The sequence below is a fragment of the Rhinopithecus bieti genome, unplaced genomic scaffold (assembly GCF_001698545.2).
Source record: "Rhinopithecus bieti isolate Rb0 unplaced genomic scaffold, ASM169854v2 scaffold_13207, whole genome shotgun sequence".
Lineage (NCBI taxonomy): Eukaryota > Metazoa > Chordata > Mammalia > Primates > Cercopithecidae > Rhinopithecus > Rhinopithecus bieti.
Window position 1 is genome coordinate 2,859,326 of NW_016807866.1, and position 14,665 is coordinate 2,873,990.

Here is a 14,665-nt window from a genome sequence, read left to right on the forward strand (position 1 = left end):
GTAATCCCAGCTACTTAGGAGGTTGGGGCAGGGGAATCTCTTGAACCCAGGAGGCAGAGGTTGTGGTGAGCCAAGATTGCACCATTGCACTCCAGCCTGGACAACAAGAGAAAAACTCTGTCACAAGAAAAATTAGGTGCCTAGACCAAAATATTATTACCATTATAACAAAGGACTATTGAATAATCACTATAATAACTTTATTAACATAGACAACATTTACAAACATAAAGTGCACTGTGCTGAAATTAAAAATTTACTGACATTTTCTGGTAACCTTACCTTCTCATTGACCAGTATGGAAAATGGTTTTGTTCATCTACGTTGCTGTAATGCAGTTAAGCTTCTTACATCTAATTTCTACTTTATTTTTTGAGATGGAGTCTTGCTCTGTCACCCAGGCTGGAGTGCAGTGGCACAATCTTGGCTCACTGCCAGCTCCACCTCTTGGGTTCACACCATTCTGCTAGCCTCCCCAGCATCTGGGACTACAGGCGCACACCGCCACGCCTGGCTAATTTTTTTTGTATTTTTAGTAGAGACGAGTTTCACTGTGTTAGCCAGATGGTCCTGAGCTCCTGACCTCATGATCTGCCCGCCTCGGCCTCCCAAACTGCTGGGATTATAGGCATGAGCTACCGCGCCCAGCCTCTAATTCCTACTTTTAACAAAAGTCACAAAACTACTGCCTTCTAAAATGTTTTTGGAACTATAGCTCTTATTAAGCAACATTCCATACTGTTCACAATTTTATTTACAGTGATGCTATCATTGTAGAAGTCAAATGACAACTTATTCAATAAAATAATCACATATTATGCCAATAAATGCTGCAGCATCTAAGCTAAAGGCCCAAAATTTCTTTTTGAAGGTGTAGTTCTGTTTTTTTTGTTTTTTTTTGAGACAGAGTCTGGCTCTTTGGCCCAGGCTGGAGTGCAGTGGCTCGATCTCAGCTCACTGCAAGCACCGCCTCCTAGGTTCACGCCATTCTCCTGCCTCAGCCTCCAAGGTAGCTGGGACTACAGGCACCCGCCACCACGCCCGGCTAATTTTTTGTATTTTTTAGTAGAGACAGGGTTTCACCGTGTTAGCCAGGATGGTCTCATCTCCTGACCTCATGATATGCCTACCTGGGCCTCCCAAAGTGCTGGGATTACAGGCGTGAGCCACTGCGCCCCACCCTTTGAAGGTGTAGTTTTGTTTGTTGTTTTAACTATCATGCATTGTACAAAATAACACGTGCTTCCAAATGCAGGTGGTGAGTACCTCACTTCTGAACCACTTCTGTAACACAAGACTCTGGATTAAAGAAGGAAACACACCGGCCTCTTTGAGCACACTTCACATTCTTCTAGTTGCCAATTCTGTGTGACAAAAGCAATTATCCAAACCTAAAAAGTCAGATTTTCTGAAAGCAGATGAGACACAACCATCTCATTAGTATCAACCTCATCATTTGCCAAAGATGCAGATGCAGGAAATTCAGACATCTTGTCTTTGTTTATCAAAGGGTCGCTAAGACAGGAAATTCGGTCTGTGAGGCAATTAAGTCAGAATCGTCCTATGGCTACAAAGCCACTGGGAAGTCTGATTCAAGACATAGGGAGGTTTAGGGTAGATTTATGGAAATCTAACATTTCAATCTCTGATAAAAGATGAAGCTAGAAGTGAAATTTTACATTGCTACTGAGCCCACGGATTTTTATCACCTCCTGAAAGGTGAAAATACACTCACACTTTTAAAAGTGAACACTGTAGGGAAACCCCATCACTACTAAAAATACAAAATTAGCTGGGCATGGTGGCGCATGTTTATAATCCCAGCTACTGGGGAGGCCGAGGCAGAAGAATCGCTTGAACCCAGGAGGCGGAGGTTGCAGTGGGCTGAGATTGTGCTATTGCACTCCAGCCCGGGCAATGAGAGTGAAGCTCCATTTCCAAAAAAAAAAAAAAAGTGGACACTGTACCAGCACGGTGGCTCGCGCCTGTAATCCTGGTACTTTGGGAGGCTAAGGCGGGTGGATCACCTGAGGTCTGGAGTTCAAGACCAGCCTGGCCAAAATGGTGAAACCCCATCTCTACTAAAAAATATATATAAAAATTAGCTGGGCGTGGTGGCAGGCACCTCTAATCCCAGCTACTTAGGAGGCTGAGGTAGGAGAATCACTTGAACCCAGGAGGCAGAGGTTGCAGTGAGCCAAGATTGCACCATTGCAATCCAGCCTGGGCAACAAGAGTGAAACTCCATCTCAAAAAAAAAAAAAAAAAAAAGTGGACACTGGAGTTTATTTCTAGAATTGCTAAATCAACTAGCTTCACTGATTTCTGCTGCCAATAAACCATCAAGTTAGACAGGAAGAAGTAGAATCTGCATGGTTGGTGTGGTTTTCATTCAGTACCCACAGGGGAGGCCCTCATAAAAAGAAAAGTGCAGTAATTCCAGTAGGCTAATTTCCTGATCTTAGTATTTCCACCCATATGGAGAGTGTCGCAAAAGTCTTGGAACAGTTTTGAGCCTTAATAAGCTCAGGGGTATAAATCCAGCAAACGTGTTTAAAAAAAATCATCTGGAGGTTTAATTGGTTAAATTTCATTACACTTAAGTTTTGTGACTTTTGATAACATATTTTTCGGTTTCCCTGTTGTTAAGTACCTATGTTTGAAAACGGCAACACTGACTGCTTTTAAGTTAGTTATTACAGCTCAAAACTGCACTAAAACTTTTGGAATTCGTGTATGATTCCTAAGTCAGAAACCTGATCCTAGCTCATTTCACTAGATGACTGACACTTTAACACTGGAATGAACTAAATTATTTTCTTTAGAAGGTTCTTTTATTTTCTTGCTATATCCTCAGGACAAACCTGATAGATGTCTCACACATCATTGGGTATGTGATTAGTTTTGTGAAAAGTACAATGGCACAGTTCTTAAATTAATATAGCAACAAATCTCATTTTCCATGTTAAGTGTCAGTGGAACTAAGAATGATTTATGCTGGTAAACATCAAAATGATCGTATTTTAATAAATTTCCACAGATTCATCCAGTTTAAAAAACCTTTCTTGATTTCAGGTGTTTTCTCTCCTTCTCCTTGATCAAGGTTATGTGGGTTTCCATCTGTGACTTCTTTTGTTTTATAAGGGTCTCATATATTTTCTGGGCTCTGACAATTTCTTTCTGAGCATCAAAATGGACTTTTTGCCTGGTCAGGATGGGAACAATTAAATTAAAATCATTAATTCGCTTGTTTAATTTTCTGATGTTTTCTTGAAACTGCTCACAAACATGTTTCCACTGTTTCTGTTCAGTTGGTGTCATTGGATTCCCAAGTTTTTTCCTAGACACTAAAATTGCCTCTCTGAGTTGCTCAATAGTATCGCTGATTTCCTTTTGCATAAGGATCCATTCTGGTTGGTATCCATTATCGATCAGTATTCGGTTCAGGTTGTGAGTCATGGGATCAATGTAAGAACAGTCAGAAAACTTTTTCAGAGGTTTTCCTTTCCCACTGAGATTGTCAAAGTCTCCTTTTGCCATGGATTCTTGAATGAGGTCCTCCACTAAACGCTCTATAGCTTGAGTTATCTTTTGCTGTTTGCTCTGTCTTATATTTTTAACAGTGATACTATCAGGAAAATACTGGCTTTGTAGTTTCTGCTTTTGATATTCCATCACTTGTTCAGTAGCACGGTCTGCCCTAAATTGCCTATATTGCTTCTCTCGTTGAGTTGGAGTCCCAAAACCAATACCTTCAAAACTTAAATAATGCCGGTGTTGGGGTGTTTTATATTTGAATTTTTCTACATCTTCTTCTTCTTCTTCTTCACCTTTATTCTGACTGGCATTTGCTTGTTCTATCACATGGGAGAGCACCTTTCTATAAGCTTTTTCAATCCTTATAAATGTTGCAGAATCAGCCGTATTAGAGCCACCGTCAGGATGATATTGCTTGGCAAGCTTATGAAAAGATTCCCTGACTTCATCTGCAGAGCATCCTTCTTCCACATTCAGCAGCCTATAATATTCCCTGATCTTCTTTTTGGATTTATGGGTTGACATCATTCTATTTCTAATGATACCAATATATGGAAGCATTTTCACTCGATTAGGAATCACTGTAGCCTTTATCAGGTGAGATCTTAAGATCTGAGCCATCATTACGTATGTTGTATTCATTATTGTACCCAGAGTTCTTCCTAGTAATGATCTATAAAACGACAACAAATATAGGTGGAACAAAGTTGTATTATCAGTTAATTTCTTATTTTCAGCAATAAGGTATAAGATACGGCATGAATTTACAAGTACAACAAGGGGCAGTTCTTTTGAATGCTGCTGTCAACATTGTCCTTTTTTCCCCCCCTTTTTTTTCCTTTTGAGACAGAGTCTCTGTCACCCAGGCTGGAGTGCAGTGGTGCCTCCGCCTCCAGGGTTCAAGCGCAACCTCCGCCTCCAGAGCCATGCCCAGCTAATTTTTTTGTATTTTTAGTAGAGAAGGGTTTTCACCATGTTGGCCAGGCTGCTCTGGGTATCCTGACATGGTGATCCACCCGCCTTGGCCTCCCAGGGATTACTGGCATGAGCCACTGCACCCAGTTTTTTTTTTTTTTTGAGACAGGGTCTTGCTCTGTTGCCCATGCTGGAGTGCAGTGGCACAATCATGGTTCACTGCAGCATCAACCTCCTGGGCTGAAGCGATCCTCCCACCTCTGCCTCTCATGTTGCTGGGACTACAGGCGTGCACCACCACACCTGGCTAATTTCTGTATTTTTGTAGGGATGGGGTTTCGTCATGTTGCCCATCCTGGTTTCCAACTCCTGAGCTCAAATGATCTGCCAGCCTCTGCCTTCCAAAGTGCTGGGATTATGGAGGTGAGCCACTGTGCCCGGCCACATTCTTTTTTTTCTTTTTTTGAGACGGAGTCTCACTCTATTGCCCAGGCTGGAGTGCAATGGCACGATCTCGGCTCACTGCAACCGCCGCCTCCCAGGTTCAAGCGATTCTTCCGCCTCAGCTCCTGAGTAGCTGGGATCACAGGTGTGCAACACCACCCCTGGCTAATTTTTGTATATTTAGTAGAGATGGGGTTTCACCATGTTGGCCAGGCTGGCCTCGAATTCCTGACATAAGGTGATCTGCCTGCCTCAGGCTCCCAAAACGCTGGGATTACAAGCGTGAGCCACCGCACCCAGCCTGGCTGCATTCTATTTTTTTTTTTTTTGAGATGGACTCTCACTTTGATGCCCAGGCTAGAGTGCAATAGTGTGATGGCTCACTGCAAACTCCGCCTCCCAGGTTCAAGCGATTCTCCTGCCTCAGCCTCCTGAGTAGCTGGGATTACAGGCGCATGCCACCATGCCCGGCTAATTTTGTATTTTAGTAGAGACGGGGTTTCACCATGTTGGTCAGGCTGGTCTCGAACTCCTGACCTTGTGATCCTCCCGCCTCGGCCGCCCAAAGTGCTGGGATTACAGGGGTGAGCCACCGCGCCAGGCACCAGCTGCATTGTTATAGCTATATTTCACTGATGTGGGCAGAAAAATGGAAGTTGATGAAGTTTAGTGTTATATATTGTGGGGCCAGGCACGGTGGCACATGTCTGTAATCCCAGTACTTTGGGAGGCCGAGGTGGGCGGATCACCAGGCATTTGAGATCAGCCTGGTCAACATGGCAAAACCCTGTTTCTACTAAAAATACAAAAATGAACTGGGCGCTTGCAGTCCCAGCTACTTGGGAGGCTGAGGCAAGAGAATCGCTTGAACCCGGGAGGTGAAGGTTGCAGTGAGCCGAGATCGCGCCACTATACTCCAGCCTGGGCAACGGAGCGAGACTCTGTCTCAAAAAAAAAAAAAAGAAAAAGAAAAAAAAATATATAGATAGACAGATATAATCTGGATTCTACCCCCCTCACTAACCATATATTTTACAAGCGGAAAATTCTTAGAGATCATCTAATCCAATCTTTTCATTTAATAACAAAACGTAGGTCCGGAAGGTTAAGCAATTTAACCAAGTCCCATAACAAGGTGTAAGCAAAATGGTTAGGGGTGGGCACTGTAAAAAAAGAAGGCTTGCTTAACTGTCTATACCTCCAGCCGATTATAAACTGCACCGAGAGTCTGCATCATCTCAAGGAGTCTTCTCATAAGACGACTTATGGACAGGGTAGGTACCTGGTCTGACACTGGATTGAATAGAATCAAGTGTCCAAAAGACTTTACGCTCCACAGCTCGCTAGGAAGGAGCCATCTGCCAGAGGCCAGAAAAACCACGGTGAACTGTGAGGCCTCCCAACACGTTTGCTGCTATTGCAATAACATGGTCTCGAAGAGGTGGAAGACTTGTACACTGACAATGGCCAAAAAACACTGGAAGTGGCTTAACTGGAATTGGGATATATAAACGCTAAAACGGAGCTCCTGAGACCCCCTATTTTCTAGACAATCGGGGCCAACGGTCTGGGAGCCCGCTGCGAAGGTGGTTATCATGGCAAGGGAGGTCGGTCCTGCCCCGCCCCCTCCTCACCTGCGAAGGCCTTGGGTAGGAGTTCCGCGGCTCCCGCGCCCATGCCGTGTCTCTGCGCATGCGTGCGCGGCCCGCCGTCACTCCCGGTGTCGGTGCAGCGCGCGGTCTCCAGCTGGTGCCTCCGCCGGGCTAGACCATCTGCCACTTTACACTGAGGGTCTCAGCGGGTCCGGAAGACAGAATCGTACCTGATTGGGACAGGTGACCTTACCAGGGAAACGGACAATCTTTCGTCAAACGAACTTTACCCCGGAGAACCGAAGCAGGGCACCTCAGGAGGCTTCGTCCCGGCCAGGGACGACCAGCTCCGCCTCCGTCCCCGCCTTGAGCGGAGGTGGTCGGCCGATTGGGATTGTGGGAGATGTAGTTCGCTAGAAGGGGCGATGTGCGCCTGCGCCTCTTCAGAGGGACTTAGGGAGCGTCGAAAATGATGCAAAGACCGAGTTGGCTGCGTGGGTAGCTGCGACTCAGAGGGCGAAGGTAACTTTTTGGGGGCAGGGGAAGGCGAGACTGTTTACCCGGAACGGGACCTGAAGAGGTTTCTTCGGAGTCACGATACATGAGGCTTAAAACCTGCCCTTTTATTAATTCAAGTACTGTTGAGGGGCTGGCGACAGGCCAGAGGACAAAATCAAAATAGGGATCTTCTGGCTTCGAGTTCAACCACTGACGTGGGGACTGAACATTTCCCCTCTCTGTACAGGAAGCAAGTTTTTTAAAAGGACAAAGAAAAGGATAAAAGAAAAGGCAGAGGCTTGGGAGTTTTTTTTTTTTTTTGAGACGGAGCCTCACTCTGTCGCCCAGGCTGGAGTGCAGGGGCCAGATCTCAGCTTACTGCAAGCTCCGCCTCCCGGGTTCCCGCCATTCTCCTGCCTCAGCCTCCCAAGCAGCTGGGATTACAGGCGTTCACAACCATGCCCGGCTAATTTTTTTTGTATTTTTAGCGGAGACCAGGTTTCACCATTTGGCCAGGCTGGTCTCGAACTCCTGAGCTAAGGTGATCCGCCTGCCTCGGCCTTTCAAAGTGCTGGGATTACAGGCATTCATTTAATCTTTACAACAGCCCTCTGAGATAAATGCTGTTATTTTCCCTATTTTACATATAATGAAATAATAAAGGTATCAAGTTCATTGACTTTTTTTAGGGGGAGAAATTACACAATGTATGTAAACCACTTGGCACTGTGCCTCGCACATTAAGCAATATTTTTTGTTATGACTGTGTCTCCTAAAAGGAGCCAGGAATAGGTATTAGCCTTCTCAGCTTCTGCATCATAAACATTATAATCATTTATTGCCATCTATGTAGGAGCACAGAAAAAGATACAGTATAAACTCTGATTCAGAGGGCTTCAGTTTTAAGAAAACAATCAACAAAATACCTCATGTGAAAAAATAGGATTTCTGGCTGGGCGCGGTGGCTCACGCCTGTAATCCCAGCACTTTGGGAGGCCGAGACAGGCGGATCACAAGGTCAGGAGATCGAGACCATCCTGGCTAACACGGTGAAACCCCGTCTCTATTAAAAATACAAAAAATTAGCTGGGTGTGGTGCTGAGCGCCTGGAGTCCCAGCTACTCCGGAGGCTGAGGCAGGAGAATGGCGTGAACCCGGGAGGCGGAGCTTGCAGTGAGCCAAGATTGTGCCACTGCACTCCAGCCTGGGCGACAGAGCAAGACTCCGTCCCCCCCCCCCCAAAAAAAAAAAAAAACAGGATTTCTGTAAAAGTTAACTCTTCTAGGCAGCACCTTAAACAGCATAAAAGAAAAACAGGCCAGGTGAAGTGGCTTATGCTTGTAATCCCAGTGTGGACAACATAGTGAGACTCCATCTGTACGAAACTTTTAAGAAGATTAGCCAGGTGTGATAGTGTCTGCCTGTAATCCCAGCTACACAGGAGGCTGAGGTGGGAGGATCACTTGAGCCCAGGAGTTGGAGGCTGCAGTGAGCCATGATCGTACCAATGCTCTCCAAACTAAGCAACAGAGTGAGACCTGGCCACTAAAAAATTTTTAAAAAGAAGAATAAGGCCAGGCACAGTGGCTCATGCCTGTAGTCTCAGCACTTTGGGAGGCTGAGGCAGGCAGATCACCTGAGGTCGGGAGTTTGAGACCAGCCTTACCAATATGGAGAAACCCCGTCTCTCTAAAAATACAAAAAATTAGCTGGGCTTGGTGACACATGCCTGTAACCCCAGCTACTTGGGAGGCTGAGGCAGAAGAATTGCTTGAACCCAGGAGGCGGAGGTTGCAGTGAGCCGAGATCGCACCACTGCACTCCGGCCTGGGTGACAGAGTGAGACTCTGTCTCAAAAAAAAAAAAAAAAAAAAATGACATGGTTCGGTAGATACAGCCACGGAAAGGTAGCCACTATGTTTTGTGAATAAATAGGTATTGCTAAACTATGTTCAAGAAGCGATGGACCAATTTGCACCACCAACATATTTGGGAATGTCTGTTACTCCACACTCTTGGGAACACACATTAGTGTCTCTTTTTAATCTTTGCAGTCTAATAGGTGTGTATCAACACACACACTTAAGATTCCTTTATGGTAATTATTGGCTGGGTGCGGTGGCTTACACCTGTAATCCCAGCACTTTGGGAGGCCGAGGCGGGCAGATCACCTGAGGTCAGGAGTTCAAGACCAGCCTGGCCAACATGGTGAAACCCCATCTCTACTAAAAGACAAAATTAGCTGGGTGTGGTGGTGGGCACCTGTAATCCCAGCTACTTGGGAGGCTGAAGCAGGAGGATCATTTGAACCTGGGAGGCAGAGGTTGCAGTGAGCTGAGATCGCTCCATTGCACTCCAGCCTGGGTAACAAGAGCAAGACTCCGTCTCAAAAAAAAAAAAAAAAAAAAAAAAAAGGTTTCTTTATTGTAATTACTAAGGTAGTAAGGAATTACTGCCCTCCATCCTTCTAGTCCACAAAGCTGGTGGGATAAACACTAGTTATTTTGATGATGCATTTGCACAAGGAGGTGGGTAAATCAAGATGGTGTTCACACAGCTGTCTCCCTCCAGATGACCTGGTCACTTCTCCACTCTTTGGGCTGAATTGTGCCCCCCATATTGAAGCCTTAACCCCCAGTACTTTAGAATGTGACCGCATTTGGAGATGTTATTTAAAGAGGTGATTAAGTTAAAATGAGGCTGTTAAGGTGGGTGATAATCCAATCTGACTGGCATCCTTATAAAAGGAGGAAATTTGGCTGCAGAGACACACCAGGGTTGTGCACACACGGAGCAAAGTCCCTGTGAGGACACAGAGAGAAGGCGGCCATCTGCCTGCCAAGAAGAGGCCTCAGGAGAAACCCACCCTGCAGACACCTTGATCTTGGACTTCCAGTCTCCAGGACTATGGGAGAATAACGGTCTCCTGTTGTTGAAGCCCCAGTCTGTGGTGCTTTGTCACATCAGCCCCAGCAAACCAACACAGCAGGTGTCTTTGATCCTTATACGTCCCTTCAGGAGGTCCCAGGGATTTGTGTGACCCAAACTGTTTCCTCCCAGATGGAAAACTCTGAAAGCAGGCAGAAGCTTTCCTCCTCATTTTCCTCTTGCTGAATACACCCTGCCTGGAAGGACCAGCTCTGGGCTGCTGCCTCCTGCTTTCCTCTTTCGGAGTCATTCTGACACCGTGGAGATTTGGATTTGGGTGAGCTGTGCTCGGGGTGGGATGTGGGGCAGAGCCTCCCCATCCGAAGACAGACAGGAATTTCTGATCCTGGGATTTCGGGTGTGCTGAAGGGTGCTTGTGCGGATGGCACAGACTCTTCTCTCTTCTTGCTGCAGTTGGCCTCTAAGAGAAAGGCACCAGAAGCTCGTTCTCCGCTCTTTGAGACACGTTTCTTCAAGCTTCGTGCTGTGGCTCGCTCTCTTTTCTGGGTCCCCCTACTGCACAGCCTACTCATACCCAGTGTCCTTGGCTGGCTCCGCCCTTCTCACGCGATTGGTACTCTCAGATTCCACGCCTCTACATTATGTTCATGATCTACTCTCTCTTGCCAACGCCAATGCCTAAACCTCCTCCTCGAAGCTAATGATTGACCCTGGAGTGGTGTCACAGTGTTGAATACAGGAATCCCTCAAGGTGTACAAAGAAGTCCCACCTCCCCTCTGAGCATCATCCCTCCCTCATTTTGCAAAAGAAAGGCACACCTCTCACTTACCCCAGATTGTTAACACCTTCCAGGCAGCAAAGGCGCAATTGAAAAGGTTGATTTACTGTGGGTGCTGAAGAAGGGAAATTAATCCTTTACAGATTGGATGGTTTGCCCAGGTGTAATGGTTCACACCTGTAATTTCAGAACTTTGGGAGGTTAAAGGGGGAGGATTGCTTGAGTTTAGGAGTTGGAGAACAGCCTGGACAACACAGTGAGACCCTAACTCTACAAAATACAAAAATTAGCCAGGCATGGTGGCACGAGCCTGTAGTCCCAGCTACTCAGGAGGCCGAGGTGGGGGTTGCAGTGAGCCAAGATCGCGCCACTAGACTAATGCCTGGGCAACAGAGTGAGACTCCCTCTCAAAAAAAATTGCATGGTTTCCAATAATTGGTTTTCAACAAAAGTAAAGGAGGATATAATAGACTGAGTATTTCATTTAAAATGATTTTCAATGGTACATTTTCCTGGTGCATGTAATTGAAGCTTTCAAGGAGTGACACTGTTATAACAACTTATTTTTTTTCCCTGTGACTTTCTGGAGTTTGGTGATATAGGAAATTTAAAATGCTGTTTGGGGCCAGGCGCAGTGGTTCACACCTGTAATCTCAGCACTTTGGGAGGCTGAAATGGGCGGATCACCTGAGGTCAAGAGTTCGAGACCAGCCTGGCCAACATGATGAAACCCTGTCTCTACTGAAAATATAAAAATTAGCTGGGAGGCTGGGCACGGTGGCTCATGCTTGTAATCCCAGCACTTTGGGAGGCCAAGGCGGGCGGATCACATGAGGTCGGGAGTTTGAGACCAGCCTGACCAGCACAGAGAAATCCCGTCTCTACTAAATATGCAAAAATTAGTTAGGTGTGGTGGTGCGTGCCTGTAATCCCAGCCACTTGGGAGGCTGAGGCAGGAGAAATCACTTGAACCAAGGAGGTGGAAGTTACGGTGAGCCGAGATCGTGCCACTGCAATCCAGCCTGGATAACAAGAGTGAAACTCCTGTCTCAAAAAAAAAAAAAAAAAAAAAAACACACACAAAAACAAAGAGGTCGAGTGTGGTGGCTCACGCTTGTAATCCCAGCACTTTGGGGGCCAAAGCAGGAGATCAAATGAGGCCAGGAGTTGCAGACTAGCCTGGCCAACATGGTGAAACCCCGTCTCTACTAAAAATACAAAATGAGCCGGGTGTGGCAGTGCATGCCTGTAATCCCAGCTACTCAGGAAGCTGAGGCAGGAGAATCACTTGAACCCGGGAAGCAGAGGTTGCAGTGAGCTGAGATTGTGCCACTGCACCCCAGTCTGGGCGACTGAGCGAGACTGTGTCATCAAAACAACTGTATGAATGACATTTGCCTACTTTAATTGACGAGGGAATAGAGAGAGTGGATGAGAAACATGCCTAGTTTTATGCTTGAATCTAGAAGCCACCAACGCTCCCTCTAATCCTCTAGTGACTTACAGAGAAGCATGGAACTTTATAAACCACAGGATAACTAAACTTTCCTGAAGCTAAAATCTGGGGATTACAGAAACTGTCAATAATTAGAGGAACGTTTAATGATACTTCAAAGCATAAAGGATACTATCCTTCAGAAATGGGAGCTATACAGAAATCTTAACACACCAGGTTATGATCACGATGATCAGGAAAGTCTCAAATCAGATATACAATATAAGGAAGAGACACTGCCTCGTTAGACTTGGGGAAGAGATAAGTCACTTGACACTGATCAGAAGGAGGCTGGGCAACTTTTACACAGTGGAATCTATAACCAAGATTATAAATGGAACCCAGGTGATACACTTGGGCTTGTCCTCATGTTTCTTTTCCCCATTTTAACTCAGATACATCCAGCAGTCATGGCTTCAAAAGCATATGATCAAAGATTAGAAAACATATAACTTACTATTTTTTTTGAGACGGAGTCTTGCTCTGTTGACCAGGCTGGAGTGCAGTGGCGTGATCGTGGCTCACTGCAACCTCCACCTCCTGGGTTCAAGCAATTGTCCTGTCTCAGCCACCTGAGTAGCTGGGATTACAGGTGCATGCCACCATGCCCAGCTAACTATTATTTGTATTTTTAGTAGAGATGGGGTTTCACTGTGTTAGCCAGGAAGGTCTCGATCACCTGACCTTGTGATCCACCTGCCTCGGCCTCCCAGAGTGCTGGGATTACAGGCGTGAGCCACCATGCCTGGCTGAAAACATGTAACTTACAAAAATGGAGGTGATTCCTCATGTCAGACAATACCAGCAACAACAACAACAACAAAGAAGAGGTGGTGATGGTCAGAAAAAGAGCATAAAAAAGACCAAGATACCTGTATGTCTCAGATATGCTACACTAACCAGTCTTGTTTTTAATGTCTCTATTTATTAAAAAATAGCAGATGAAGTAAGGGTGAGGTCTTTTTTGTCTTTTAGCAGTTTTTCTTTTGGGCCAAGTTCATGATAAAAAACCACCATGCAAACAGCAAATAATTCTTTCAAAACTGGCCCCATTTCTGAATTAGAAGGCTTCATTCCTCTTTAACCCAACAGATCTTGCCATTTTCTCCAAGCTGTACAGTTCCACTGGCCACCAACTGGAGGGCTGCAGGAAATGTTTTATGTTCTGCTAATTTTACTCTTTCAGAAAGAGTTGCAACAGTATCACCCCTCTTCACGGGAACAGCTTCTTGCAAAATAATTTGTCCAGCATCTACATCTTCCTGGAAAAGTAAGCAAAAGTTTTGAACATTACCTTCTAGCCAGTGTAATTTACATCTGACTACTAATATCATGTTGGTAGAAAAAGACATACTCACAGCTACAAAGTGTACAGTGCACCCAGTAATTGTGACTCCGGTTTCCAGGGCTTGCTCATGGGCATTCGAACCCTTAAAAGAAGGGAGCAAGGATGGGTGGATATTGAGCATTTTTCCTAAAAATTAAAAAAAGCATAGCGGTCAGAATTTAAAAATCCTGGGTATTCTGTTAAAGGAATATGTTTTCCTTTCTAGATCTGAAGTCAAACAGGAGTTGGATTCTGGGATGGATGTTTTCTTTGCCAAACACAGAAATGAGGTAAAAGGAAGTAAGTTCTCATCCACGAAGGTCCCGGAAGCAGCAAGTACCCTCCTTGCACAGCCAAAGGCATGCTGGGGTGCTCTGAACAGCCACTCATGATGACAGGAAGGTGGGGAGTTCAAGCTGATACCAGCTTGTTGCTGGCACATACTGTTAAAAAGAAGCAAGAGGTTCTTACATAGTGTGTATGTGCTTGACTTCTAACCACAAAGTGACCCGTCCACCAGACAGATGCTAGATTAGTTCTGTGTGGCTCATGTCACCAAAGGCATTGTCTATTTTATATCACACCACAAGTGCTCTAACTACATTCACCTAAGAATACATAAAGTCTTTGGAGGGAAAATGCATTTATTGTCCAACTGTGTGACCAACTGTGTGCACACATACACAAACAGGATGCAGTCAAGGCTTCTGGGGAGAAGGCAGTAACATAGATAGTATGTGTTTTCTGGCAATAACCTCCTCCTTGCCAACGTCTGGCAATGGTCTATGTTTCCTGAGAGAGGATGGACTCTTCATTTTGGGACGTATGGAATCATTCTCTTTTGCTTCTAAACAAGTAAAGGAAGGTCTTCCGAATATTTATTCAGAAGTTGAAATATTATCTTTGGAGTAATGTGAAACAAAACTAAGCTACATTAGAAAAAATGACTAATTACAGCAAGCCAAAGTAAATGGATAGAGAGCACGTTAATAAATCATCATTGGGTCATTCTTTAGAGTAAAACAAAGGAAATTAAACTGTTACCTGTGTTGAAGTATTAATAAAATATCACAGTCAAACAGGAGTTGGATTTCTGGGAAGGGTGTTCACTACTGGGATTGTCTGGCAAGTTAACTGTTCTGGAGACCATTTTCAATTGATTTCTCAATGTGATGTCAAATAATTTTTG

The 14,665-nt window shown here is 45.1% G+C and overlaps 2 protein-coding genes and 1 long non-coding RNA gene across 6 annotated transcripts in view; 1 reads left to right on the plus strand and 2 right to left on the minus strand.

Annotated features, from left to right (window-relative positions):
* Positions 1 to 2,269: 2,269 nt before the first annotated feature.
* DNAJC28 (DnaJ heat shock protein family (Hsp40) member C28) lies at positions 2,270 to 6,168 on the minus strand. Its single transcript, XM_017883935.1, is given in 3 exon segments — positions 2,270 to 3,141; positions 3,144 to 4,210; positions 6,086 to 6,168. Coding segments are annotated over 2 exon segments (1,170 nt in total). The 5' UTR covers positions 4,180 to 4,210; positions 6,086 to 6,168; the 3' UTR covers positions 2,270 to 3,007.
* Positions 6,169 to 6,536: 368 nt separating this feature from the next.
* On the plus strand, positions 6,537 to 14,664 carry LOC108536864 (uncharacterized). Its single transcript, XR_001887639.1, has 3 exons — positions 6,537 to 7,010; positions 13,336 to 13,419; positions 13,703 to 14,664. It is a non-coding gene; the product is annotated as an uncharacterized LOC108536864 (long non-coding RNA).
* GART (phosphoribosylglycinamide formyltransferase, phosphoribosylglycinamide synthetase, phosphoribosylaminoimidazole synthetase) overlaps positions 13,027 to 14,665 on the minus strand; it is a 39,285-nt gene continuing 37,646 nt past the window's right edge. For all 4 annotated transcript variants that reach the window (XM_017883932.1, XM_017883933.1, XM_017883931.1 and 1 more), the window contains exons 21-22: positions 13,508 to 13,623; positions 13,027 to 13,411 (exon numbers count right to left, since the gene is read on the minus strand). In XM_017883932.1, coding sequence (XP_017739421.1) covers positions 13,220 to 13,411; positions 13,508 to 13,623 — 308 coding nt within the window. In that variant the 3' untranslated portion in view covers positions 13,027 to 13,219. The remainder of the gene's footprint in view (positions 13,412 to 13,507; positions 13,624 to 14,665) is intronic.